The sequence below is a fragment of the Loxodonta africana genome, chromosome 6 (assembly GCF_030014295.1).
Source record: "Loxodonta africana isolate mLoxAfr1 chromosome 6, mLoxAfr1.hap2, whole genome shotgun sequence".
NCBI lineage: Eukaryota > Metazoa > Chordata > Mammalia > Proboscidea > Elephantidae > Loxodonta > Loxodonta africana.
Genome location: NC_087347.1, coordinates 31,353,302 through 31,366,899, shown reverse-complemented (window position 1 = coordinate 31,366,899; position 13,598 = coordinate 31,353,302). Strand labels below are relative to the sequence as shown.

General features: G+C 38.0%; 1 protein-coding gene across 1 annotated transcript in view; it reads right to left on the bottom strand.

Annotated features, from left to right (window-relative positions):
- ABCA12 (ATP binding cassette subfamily A member 12) overlaps positions 1–13,598 on the bottom strand; it is a 189,640-nt gene that overhangs the window by 74,179 nt on the left and 101,863 nt on the right. Inside the window, exons 10-15 of the mRNA XM_003406079.3 lie at positions 12,949–13,067; positions 11,845–11,951; positions 9,167–9,423; positions 8,959–9,071; positions 7,452–7,576; positions 5,486–5,659 (exon numbers count right to left, since the gene is read on the bottom strand). Of these exons, the coding sequence (XP_003406127.2) occupies positions 5,486–5,659; positions 7,452–7,576; positions 8,959–9,071; positions 9,167–9,423; positions 11,845–11,951; positions 12,949–13,067 (895 nt within the window). The remainder of the gene's footprint in view (positions 1–5,485; positions 5,660–7,451; positions 7,577–8,958; positions 9,072–9,166; positions 9,424–11,844; positions 11,952–12,948; positions 13,068–13,598) is intronic.

Below are 13,598 nucleotides of genomic sequence, written 5' to 3'. Positions count from 1 at the left end.
CCCTGGTGGTGCGGTGGTTAAGACTCTGCTGCTAACCAGAAGGTCAGTGGTTCAAACCTACCAGCCACTCCATAGAAGAAAGATATGGCAGTCTGTTTCCATAAAGATTAAAGCCTTGGTAACCCTACGGGGCAGCTCTAGTCAGAATCAACTAGAAGCAATGGGTTTGGTTTACTATGTAGCCAGCACTAGGTGTGGTGATGGGTATCCTGTGGTGCAAAATTTGGTATCATCCCCACACTCGTGGAGTTTCAGTCTAATAGGAGGGACAGCCATCAAGCAGGTCAAGGAAAAAAAGCTGAGGAATAGGAGATGGGGTGGGCTGGGGGAGAGCCTAGGTAAGAAACAAAAGGAGGTCTCTCCAAGGTACAGTACAAAAGGATGAGAAAGAACAAACCGTGGGAAGAATGAGAGAAAGGATCCAGGGGAAAAGATGCGTGAGGGGCCTAAGGAGGAAAAGCTCTTGGTGTGCCCAAGGAAATCAAAGACCACCATGGTAAGCACAAGATTCAGTTGGAAAGGTAGCCTTGTACTCATATCCCCCTCACTGTATAGCCCTCACTCATGGAGACAAACCCGTCTCAATAGGACGGCTACTAACTGCAATCAAATATTTATAAATTAGAATCAACATTTCTGTTTTCCTTATGGTTCCGCCAAAATTCTAGGAGTTCCTAGGTTGATGCGAAATAAATTAGCAAGTGATTGGAAATATTTATTTTTGTTTGCAATGTCTAAAAGAATTAGGAAGGGTCTTGCTTGTCAAAAACACATGCTTAATTACTCAATAAGAAATATTTCATTTGATTCCCGCCTTGTGGAAGATTTTAAAATAAGAATTAAAATTTTAAGTGAACAAAATTAATACTTTCCCTTCCTATGCATTTTAGGTTATAGTTTATGTAACGTAACCATGTGTTTACATAGTGGGTGCTTGCTAAGTTCCACCGTGAACCAGGCACTCTCCTATGTATTTGCAATATTTTAGTGAGCCAAGATGTCAATTGTTGAGCTTATGTAATAGTGGGGATAGACAGATAATAAACATGAAAATTAAGTGAAATATCTAATACGCTGGCAATGCAGTTGAAAACAAATAGAGCAGGAAAGGAGGTTTCATAGTGTGGCCGAGATCAGTTGCATTTTAAATAGGATGGTCAGGGTAAGCTTCATTGAGAAGGTCAGGATTGAGCAAAGAGAAGTAGCCACACTAATGACATGAAGGTTGCCTCCTGGAGTGGCACCATGCAGCAGCCATGGGCCCAGACAGCAGCCAAGCAAAAATGAGACTTTAGAGATAAGATGCTGTGTTCATCATGGGGTTATTTAGGGTTTGGAAATTCACTTGGATAAAATGGGGAGCCACTGGAAGGTTTTGAGCAGAAGGATGTAGTGATGTGACTTAAAGTTTAAAAGGAGGACTCTGGCTTCTTGGGGGGTGAAAAGGCCGAAGGAGTAAGGGTGGAGGCAGGGAAACCAGTTAGGGAGGCATTGCAGAAATATAGGTGCAGGGTGATGCTACTTGTCCTACAAGTTTTTCATCCCCGTTACTGTAATGTCTCAATAGTGTAAGGTAGCTTTGTTGCATCTGGTTTTTCTTACTTTAAAAAGAGAAACATTTTTTTCAGTGTTTTCAAGAATATATGAATATTTTTTACCCAAGTATAGATTTGGATACACATAGGTGTTAAGTTTTCTGACATATAAGTTTTCATTTAGTTGTTTATTAAATAAACACTTATAAAGCATCCACTTGCTGCAAGACGGTGTCATCGCTGACTTTACTAAGCCCTATAATGACCGCTTGTTTTGTTCTAAAGTAAAGTTATGGTAGCCTCTATCTAATCTGATAAAAACATGACAATTTTTGTTACAAACATCCCCCCAAAAAAGAACAAATAAAACCCCAAACTGTGTCTTTAATTTTTAAAAAATAACATCTTTGTTCTCATCTTTATTTTTATCATTCCAAATTAATGCATGCACACTGTACAAAAATAATTATAACATTTGCATTTTACACTTTGTTGTTGTTGTTAGGTGCCGTCGAGTTGGTTCTGACTCATAGCAACCCTATGCAAAACAGAATGAAACACTGCCCAGTCCTGCGCCATTCACACAATCGTTGTTATGCTTGAGCTCATTGTTGCAGCCACTGTGCCAATCCACCTCGTTGAGGGTCTTCCTCTTTTCCACTGACCCTGTACTCTGCCAAGCATGATGTCCTTCTCCAGGGACTGATCCCTCCTGGCAACATGTCCAAAGTATGTAAGACGCAGTCTCGCCATCCTTGCCTCTAAGGAGCGTTCTGGCCGCACTTCTTCTAAGACAGATTTGTTCGTTCTTTTGGCAGTCCATGGTGTATTCAATATTCTTCGCCAACACCACAATTCAAAGGCGTCAACTCTTCTTCGGTCTTCCTTAGCCATTGTCCAGCTTTCACATGCACATGATGCGATTGAAAATACCATGGCTTGGGTCAGGCATATCTTAGTCCTCAGGGTGACATCTTTGCTCTTCAACACTTTGAAAAGGTCCTTAGCAGCAGATTTGCCCAATGCAATGTGTCTTTTGATTTCTTGACTGCTGCTTCCATGGCTGTTGATTGTGGATCCAAGTAAAATGAAATCTTTGACAACTTCAATCTTTTCTCCTTTTATCATGATGTTGCTCATTGGTCCAGTTGTGAGGATTTTTGTTTTCTTTCTGTTGAGGTGTAATCCATACTGAAGGCTGTGGTCTTTGATCTTCATTAGTAAGTGCTTCAAGTCCTCTTCACTTTCAGCAAGCAAGGTTGTGTCATCTGCATAATGCAGGTTGTTAATCAGTCTTCCTCCAATCCTGATGTCCCGTTCTTCCTCATATAGTCCAGCTTCTCGGATTATTTGTTCAACATACAGATTGAATAGGTATGGTGAAAGAATACAATCTTGACGCACACCTTTCCTGACTTTAAACCAATCAGTATCCCCTTGTTCTGTCCAAACAACTGCCTCTTGATCTATGTAAAGGTTCCTCATGAGCGCAATTAGTGTTCCGGAATTCCCATTCTTCGCAGTGTTATCCATAGTTTGTTATGATCCACACAGTCGAATGCCTTTGCATAATCAATAAAACACAGGTAAACATCCTTCTGGTATTCTCTGCTTTCAGCCAGGATCCATCTGACATCAGCAATGATATCCCTGATTCCACATCCTCTTCTGAAACCAGCCTGAATTTCTGGCAGTTCCCTGTTGATATACTGCTGCAGCCATTTTTGAATGATCTTCAGGAAAATTTTGCTTGCGTGTGATATTAACGATATTGTTCTGTAATTTCCGCAGTCGGTTGGATCACCTTTCTTGGGAACAGGCATAAATATGGATCTCTTCCAGTCACTTGGCCAGGAAGCTGTCTTCCATATTTCTTGGCATAGACGAGTGAGCACCTCCAGCGCTGCATCTGTTTGTTAAAACATCTCAATTGATATTCCATCAATTCCTGGAGCCTTGTTTTTCGCCAATGCCTTCAGAGCAGCTTGGACTTCTTCCTTCAGTACCATTGGTTCCTGATCACATGCCACCTCTTGAAATGGTTGAATATTGACTAATTCTTTTTGGTATAATGACTCTGTGTATTCCTTCCATCTTCTTTTGATGCTTCCTGCATCATTTAATGTTTTCCCCATGGAATCCTTCACTATTGCAACTCGAGGCTTGAATTTTTTCTTCAGTTCTTTCAGCTTGAGAAACATCGAGCTTGTTTTCCATCTCTAGCTCTTTGCATGTGTCATAATACTTTAATTTGTCTTCTCGAGAGGTCCTTTGAAATCTTCTGTTCAGTTCTTTTACTTCATCAGTTCTTCCTTTTGCTTCAGCTGCTCGATGCTAAACAGCAAGTTTCAGAGTCTCCTCTGACATCCATCTTGGTCTTTTCTTTCTTTCCTGTCTTTTCAGTGACCTCTTGCTTTCTTCATGGATGATGTCCTTCATGTCATTCCACAACTCATCTGGTCTGCAGTCACTACTGTTCAATGCATCAAATCTGTTCTTGAAATGGTCTCTAAATTCAGGTGGGATATATTCTAGGTCATATTTTGGCTCTCGTGGACTTGCTCTGATTTTCTTCAGTTTCAGCTTGAACTTGCATATGAGCAATTGATGGTCTGTTTCACAGTCAGCCCCTGGCCTTGTTCTGACTGATGATATTGAGCTTTTCCATCGTCTCTTTCCATAGATGTAGTCAATTTGATTTCTGTGTGTTCCATCTGGCGAGGTCCATGTGTATAGTCGCGGTTTATGTTGGTGAAAGAAGGTATTTGCAATGAAGAAGTCATGGGTCTTGCAAAATTCTATCATCCGATCTCTGGCATTGTTTCTATCACCAAGGCCGTATTTTCCAACTACTGATCCTTCTTCTTTGTTTCCAACTTTTGCATTCCAATCGCCAGTAATTATCAATGCATCTTGATTGCATGTTCGATCAATTTCAGACTGTAGTAGCTGATAAAAATCTTCTATTTCTTCATCTTTGGCCCTAGTGGTTGGTGTGTAAATTTGAATAATAGTTGTATTAACTGGTCTTCCTTGTAGGTGTATGGATATTATCCTATCACTGACAGCATTGTACTTCAGGATAGATTTTGAAACGTTCTTCTTGACGATGAATGCAACCATTCCTCTTCAAGTTGTCATTCCCAGCATAGTAGACTATATGATTGTCCAATTCAAAATGGCCAATACCAGTCCATTTCAGCTCACTAATGACTAGGATATCGATGTTTATGCATTCCATTTCATTTTTGATGATTTCCAATTTCCCTAGATTCATACTTCGTACATTCCAGGTTCTGATTATTAATGGATGTTTGCAGCTGTTTCTTCTCATTTTGAGTCATGCCACATCAGCAAATGAAGGTCCCGGAAGCTTTACTCCGTCCACGTCATTAAGGTTGACTCTACTTTGAGGAGGCAGCTCTTCCCCAGTCATCTTTTGAGTGCCTTCCAACCTGGGGGGCTCATCTTTCAGCACTATATCAGACAATGTTCTGCTGCTATTCATAAGGTTTTCACTGGCTAATGCTTTTCAGAAGTAGACTGCCGGGTCCTTCTTCCTAGTCTGTCTTAGTCTGGAGGCTCAGCTGAAACCTGTCCTCCATGGGTGACCCTGCTGGTATCTGAATACTGGTGGCATAGCTTCCAGCATCACAGCAACACACAAGCCCCCACAGTACGACAAACTGACAGACATGTGGGGGATTTTACACTTTAGTATATATTAAATTTAATTCCTAGTCTTGGATACATAAACTGAGAGTTAATAAGGCGTAAAATGAACAAATTGAATATATAATCTCTAACGTCCCATTTAACTCTAAATAATGCTGTAATTCCAAAAGCTGTATAAATGGATCTCATTCATTATGTTATCAGAGAGCATACATGTGCAAATATTTTTTATACTAAGCCCCAAATATAAAAAGATCTCATCAACAGCAACTTGCCTTGTATGTGAAGTTGTAAATATCTAAGTAGTGCAGAAGGGTGAGTCCAATGAGGTAAGACTGACGGGACCTCTCTGTAAGAGACAGGTTGCAGAATTCCTTCATTGCATCTTCCAGTTTGGGATTGGAGATATTAGCATCACAAGAATGCAACCAGAACACACGTGAAATAATCTGCAAGTTGGAGGAAGAAACAATTTTAGCTGCGCAACATTTTAGAATCACCTGCCCATTTTGAGATGCATTTCTTATACTCTTAGACTTCATTTAAAAGTATGACACTTAAAAGTAGGACAAATTATCCTCAAAAACCAAATACTTTTTATTTAAAGTATTAATTGTTATTAGTAAAACTATATAGAGTCCATAGTTCACTGGAAATCTTAAGAAATGAGATGAGAAAATGAGAGTGAGGGTCTAGCATGACTCCTACATTTCTTGCTTGAACGACTGGGTGACTAGTGGTACCGAGAAAGATATTTGGTTTGGAATAAGTTTGGTTTGTACATATTTTTTAAGATTCATGCCACCTTTAATATTTTACTCTTGGTCAATTCAAATTACATTTCATTTTTATAATCATTTTAAGTTGTGACACTGTACAATAAGCTCTGTGGATCAAGAGATGAAAGACAAAGAAAATAAGCTCGGAGAACTATCACGCAATAATACAAACCAACCATCTTGGACAGGAGTGTGTGTGTGGAAAGTAAAGTGACAATATGGGAAGTTAGGCATCACCTATTGTCACTGAGTTGAAACAAGGAGAAAAGTTTATCAAGTTGAAGACTGTAGAAACTTTTCTCTCTTTCCTTTTGAAAGTACTATGAATTTACACTCTCTTTTGATGTGTTTTTATTTATCAGCATAAACCCACTTGTCAGAAGTCAAAAACATGGTTGACAAAATTAGATCTTAGGAGTAAATGAGCAAAAAGAAGAAATCAAAGGGAAAAGGCAAATGAATATTGTTTGCTAGAACAAAAGGCAGAAAAGTGATGGCAAAGTAGTTTCAATTTTTATATGGGGGAACCAATTAAAATGACACCAGTAAACACACATTCTTTCCAAAGGCAGCCTTAAAGACTGTTTAAAGACTTTATCCCACACTGGAGTGTAACTGTCACATGCAGGTTTTGAATGGATGAGGCCTTAAGCACTACGGCTCTTTTGGAAAATTTCTATGACAGTTCCAGACAATGGACTTGGAAAAGGGATAAAAGATAAGGCATTTCAAGTGGAAAACCCTATTATCAGCCTCTAAGGAAATGACATTATTCATTTTCACACCAAAGAATGTTTACTTACCTAGAGTTCCTTTGACCACATCTGTTTTGCAGGTTAAGTCTTGTCTACAGCCCTGATGGCACAGTGGTTACGTGTTCTGCTGCTAACCAAAGGGTCAGCAGTTCAAATTCACCAACCACCCCTTGGAAACCCTATGGGCAGTTCTATTCTGTCCTGTAGAGTCACTATGAGTCTTGTCTACATATCTTGGGACTTTTAAGAAGTAAAAAATGAGTATTCATTTTTATTTTAGTTTCAACACATTATGTGTTTGTTCTGCCCCTCTCCCCCCAGTTAGGTTACGGAAACTTGACTTTGATATCATTATAATAGTATGTGCAACTTTCTTCAGACTGTGACTGCGATAGCTCATATAAAGAATTATTGATGGTACTGTTGATTTCAGACAGCCATCTGGAGGTAAGGAAAAGAAGACAAAGGGGGCTAGGGAAAGGAAAAGGAAAAACAGAAGGAAAGGAAGACACAGTGACAACATTCTTGGTTCAGAATTGCTCTTCTATCTTTACTTAAGAATCAGGTCTTTACTTTTATCATTTGCATAGGAAATTCACTAGAGTTGCCTGCAACTTTCCATTGTTTGACTGATCAGTGCCCAACATGTATTAAATGCTATTTTAAGTTTTAAAAATGGATGTAAGTACAGATACATCACACCCCACCTCAGCTCTGTTATCTGGGATAGGAATGGCCAACATCTTGTTGATAGTCATGTTGGACATTCCTGTAGTTCTCCTCAGTTCTTCTTTCAGCTCCTCAACATTTTTAAACATTTCTATTAATTGACCTGTAAGAGAAAAATGAAAAAGAAAAAAAACTACATGTTGGTTACAATGTAAATCTTTTTGGTCATACTTACATAGAGAAATCTTCTAGACTAACACATATTCAATAGATAAGCTGTATGTCAGGAACAGATGTCTTCCAGTTTTGGCAATCTTTGCATCTTTAGGATCTATTTCTGTCTGATTTAAACTTGTTCCTGTTATCATATCATTAGCCCAAGGTAACAGATTGCTCTGGGTTATAAATTTTCCTTAGATGTCTACAGCTCAAGGTTGATTCAAGAAAAATATGGTTTCCTCACAGATTTTGGTCACATAATGCACTTAATGAATATCTGTCCCTATGATTTAAAGCCACACAAATTCAAAATGCTTTTTGGATCATATAATATTGTCCACTTAGGGCCAGGTTTGCCAAATCCACAACATAATGCCAATGTCCTTAACTTTGCAAGTCACACTAAAGTTTATAAAGTGCTTTCACAATCATTACCTCATTTTTAAATAGAATATGTCTAATTCCAAACTTTTTCAGGGCAATGGTTATAATTATTTCATATCTGGGTCATTCAATGCATAACAAACAATACTTTGATTTTATTTTGGCAGGTTGCAATCTCCATTCTGCAAATATCTTTTGGTTTCTTTTATTAAATATCCCTCAGGCAAATGTGCCTTCTTTTAATTTTGGACTTAGTGGCCTTCCAATTTTATAGTGTTGACCAAAGTTTTAAATGCCTTTCTTTTCAGTATTGAGGTATTATGCAAAGATGAGGCATATTGTGTGAAGAGTCACGCTCAGAAAAACTGAAGAACATTCTGAATTGAGATTTCTGTAGACAGCAGTGCATCTTTTTTAAAATCAGATTATTCTCACAGAAGCAAACAAATTTTCAGCCCAGCTCTTGCAACTGACCATCTAAGGCACTTTAGGATATGAGAGAAACAAAGGTGAATGGGCTAACTAGCCAAATACTTGAAGATTTTTTTGCTGTGGGTTTAAATTTCTCTGCTAGTTGTCTAGTATGTTTACTTTAGACAAGTAACAATATTTGAAAGCTTCAGGTTTCCATGTGGTGGCACAGTGCTTAAAGTACTTGGCTGCTACGCAAAAGTTCTGTGGTTCAAACCAACCAGCTGCTCCTCCCAAGAAAGAAGTGGCAGTCTGCTTCCATAAAGAGTACAGCCTTGGAAACCTTATGGGCCTGTTCTGCTGTGTCTTATAGGGTTCCTGTGAATCGGAATTTACTCTATGGCAATGGGTTTAGGGCAGAGAGCAAAGCAGGTTTGGCTGGGAACTTCAAAAAAAACCTTTCTTAAACTGCAGCCTGAGAATCACATGCATTCTAAGAAGACAGCATTTAAATTATGGATGGGAAAACACCTGGTTTTTCAGAAGAATCTGCACTGTTATTGACATGCAGCATGGCTTCTATGGTCGGCATTAACTGTGTGATATTTTCCAAGTAATTCATTTGCAATGCCTGTTCTAGAAACCTGGAACAAAACAGAAGAAGAGAAGAAATTTAACTAGGCATATCAATATTTTGAGAAGGGATTTCACCAAGAAAGAAGATAATGGAAAAACTTACCGATCCATATTTAAATTAATTTTACTTGGATCTCCAGTAAGCAAATTCCTTAGTTTTTCAGATATGACATTTTCATGGTACAGTAAGCCAGACGCTATTTCAGTGGCAAGCTCTGCTGCTTCAAGGAATTGTACATGAAACGCATTCTCTTCACACAGGTCCCCAAAGCTTATATTAGAGAGCTGGCAAGTTTTTTCTATTGAACTGGACATTTCAGAGTCACAAAGAAGTTCAGTCAAGTTTCGAAGTTGAGACAGCTTTCCAGAGGAAGAAAGATTGAGAAATAGATTAGTTACATTATTCTAAGTATTTAGTAATTGATAATAAGCAAACAAAATTTATTACTTCAAAAAACGTGCATATATGTTTAGTTAGTTGGTATCGGCATTGGTTTTACTACACGTGTTATTTTTTGCCACGTGAGTTTATTGTTTATTTCTCTCCCCACCAAAAAGACTGGAAAGAAAAGGATAGAAGAGACAGAAATCTCACTGTCATGAGAGACCCTTTTTCCTTATGCCCCATCTCTTCAGGTGGCATGGTGTGTCAGTCTCCTAAATCACTCTGGGAGCTGTCTCTTCCTTCTAATCTCTGCCACTGGCACAGTTAAGGCTGTCATCACTTCTTCCTTAGATTACTGCAAAAGTGGACTACTTGGCTTCCCTCCAATCTATCCTCCAAAGTTCTCCTAGAGAGATCTTTTTCTAAAATGTAAATTTCACCTTCCTCAAATTAACAACTTTCAGGATCAACTTCAAACTCATTGACTAAACATAAAAAGGGCCTAGCCTCCCTCTGCAGCCCTCTTTCCTATCTCTCTCCCTACTTCTTTTCCCACCCTCTGCTCTGGCTAAATAGGTCCATGACCCCAGGTAATCTACATCTGCCATTCTGGTCCATAGCTCTGTCTTCTTACAAAGTCTGGTTCCTATGCCTGGAATGCACATCACCAACCCAATCCTACACAGCCTCCAAGACTCAAGAGTAAGCATTATCCCCTCCATGAAATTTCTTCTCTCCACCTCCATCCTCTGCGATCTGAGTTAGATAGCCCACCTCCACACAGAGAATCCTGTCCCTCCACATACCACAGCATGTATCTCACTATAATTGTTGGGCTGGTTTTCTGTCGCCTCCACTAGATTATGAGCACTTTGCCGTTAGTGTTATGGGAACAGAGATGATGAATGGAATGGACGGATGGATGAATATGATAGAGGCACAGATGACAAAGTTATTAGCTGGACTGGGAAACAGGAAGAGAGAGGATAACTTAACATTACAGAAGGAATGACATTGAAACTTGTCCTTGAAGTATGAGTAGGAATTTTCCAGAAGAATGCATAACTTCCTTCTCATTTGCAGAAACCAATTAAGGTAGTGCTAAATTAAGTACATTAGAAATTTTGATTCATGTAGAAAACGATGGCTAAAACATAGGTGCTCTAACTAGCATATTTATTTGTAATATACATGGACGTAATGTTTTGCCTGCCTGCATAATTATAGCATGTTGAGTATATAGCAAGTTATTCAGCTTGCCCTGAATAAACCAGTTCTAATTTTATTTTGTCCCTGGCTACATAAATCCAATTAAACTGCTGTTCTTACTAGGAAAGCTGCTTCCAAGATTTAATAGGGTTATTTAAGAGATAAACTGAATTTCATGATAACCTGTCTGGTATATGCATGAGCTAAAAAAGGTATAATAGATAAACATGAGCCAATTCAGACAAACTTCAGAGTTTTAAATTGTTTTAGATTGCTATTATAGACTGATTTACATTCCCTCAAAATTATGCGTTGTAAATCCTAACCTCTACGCCTGTGGTTATAATCCCATATGGGAACTGGTTGTTTTGTTACGTAAATGAGGCAGGATTAGTGCAGGGAGTATCTTGAGTCAATCTCATCTGAGATGTAAAAAGAGGTTAAACAAGCAAGCTGAGTAGAGATGGGGTAAAATAGATGCCAAGACACATGGAGATCTGCAAGAGACCAGGAAGCAGAAGCTGAAAAGACAAGGACCTTCCTCCAGAGCCCACAGAGGAAGAAAGGCTGCCCCTAGAGCTGAAGCCCTGAATTTGAACTTATAGCTTCCTAAACTATGAGAAAATCAATTTCTGTTTGTTAAAGTCACCTACTTGTGGTGTTTCTGTTACAGCAGCACTAGATAACTAAGACAGTTGCTTCCCCCTCCCCTTTCTTCAGTATCATATATTCTAATACGACAGATTAGTCTCTGCTTCTGAAGACAATAATAAAAACAAAATGACTCATCCTCTGGGATTTTGTACTCTGTGAAGTCTAAAACCTCAGTTTTCAAAATCACTATTATAGTTTGAAAACTAAGGAGCTCTCAAATTGGAAGTCATATTATGAATACTTTTTCAAATGATCAAACTTGATGAGAGAACTAGATTATTAGTTGTTCCTTTATGTGTGTGCATACTGTCATTTGGCTCTTATGGGTCCTTATATGCACAGCTCTCCCCAGAGCAAAAACAGAATACCATTATATAGCACCAGAATGCTTTTCTCGCCCTTTACCAAGCATTCATCCACAGTCAGATAGGACCAGTATTTACAAAGATACAGATTTAAAATTAAGCTAAAAAGATCTTGTGCCAGAGTACTATAGGAAGGATTGAGGTTCATTCCTTTATTTCATGGCTTACTTTTGATTTCATGATTTCAGGAACTGGAGGGATGGAATCCTCATAGGAACCATTTCGAAGAAAAGATTTTCTAAATCTAATTGTGGACTGCAGGAGTCTTAGATTTTCTGTGAAGGAGGGAGAAAAAGTTACTTTATATGATGAAGACTGCAAGGAAGCCCATTGGAAAGACATTTTTATCCTGATTTATTGCTAAGTATTTTCTAAGATAAGAGCCTAGCTCCATCTGAATATAAGACAGGTAAAAAATTTAACCTTTCCTTGAACCATGGATAATACAGAGTTCATTATTTTTAAAATATTCATAGATATTCTACTTAGAGACAGAACATTTCTAGCAATGGTGCTACACAATTTTGGCTTTTTGTGAAACAAATATATTTTATTTTATTTTTGACTCTTTGGATTTGCCACTAAGTTGAAGTATGTTGGGGAAAATAGGTTGTATAATCACTTTCACAAAAATATGCCTTTCTGACCTTGATTAATTCATGGCTGGTAAACAGAGACCAGACTTAAATATTTGTTATGCTATTTGCTTGCCACTAAGTCTTGAAAAAACTGCTTTGCTATTTAAAAAAAAAAAAAGAGAGAGAGAGAATGTGTATGTCCTAGAAAAAAAAAAATTTAACTAAAAAAACCAGAAAGAAACATATGAGCCTTCGTAGTTGTCCAAATAAGCAGAAAATTGAAAATAAAGAGTGTGAGGACAGGAAGTAAAAATTGTCTGCCAGAAAAATTCCTTTGTCTATGTAATTTATATCTGTTTTTGGAAACTTATATTACCATCTTTCATTATTTTTTGACAACGAAGAGTATTAAGGCACAGAAAAGTGTCACAAGGGGCTTATATGAGGCCCTCATGACCCTGGATGCTTGGAAAGTTTGTCCAGGTGGCAGTTATAGTTCTAGCAGCAGGTAGTAACATAATAATATGATCAAATATTCCCTTCATATATCAAATCACCAGTATGAAACTTACATAGGGAAACAAAGATTTTTCTATTTTCTTTGTTTTTTTCAGCAAATGTCTTAAAAGATTTATTACTTTAGAACAGAATTAGAAACCATGAACAACAAATTGACTATTAAAATGAATATTACCTTGTGATCCCCTGGCCAAATTGTCAGTGATATTCCTTACACATACTAGGTAAGGAATATAAGGACTATCTGTTGATATATTTAAGAGAGCATCTTCAAAATTTTGGAGTATTAGGAGCCTATAAGGGAAAAAAAAAAATCAACAGTAAGAAGTCTCTAACTTGGCAGTCAGAGCACAGCTAATTGGCTGGATAATGAACCCTCACCTAAATACATACCCTCAGTATTTTTAAAAAGAATAACACCCATTCCCAAAGGTCTCTTGCTTTTGCTTAGACACTTCCTTGGCCAGAGACCCTTGATTATACTACACATTCAGCTGTTTTAGACTTTTGAGTTTTTAGACAGAGAACATCATTATTTATCAAAGCCTCTTTGTGTGTAATCAATACCATATATCAACTCACAAATAGAAGACAGGACAATATATTCTTACACTAAATTTACTAGCTTAAATAAAGGAAACTATCAGAGAAACCCAACAGCAGTGGGATAGACGACAAAGCTAACCCTGTTGTACAGGTCAGCCATAACATATCAAGTCATGCCTACATTGAGTTACGTTTTGCAGACTGTGGCACCGTCCATGAGTCAAGTTAAATCTGTGCTTTAATAATGATCTTTTGTAGTTCCAATGTATTCACAGCACT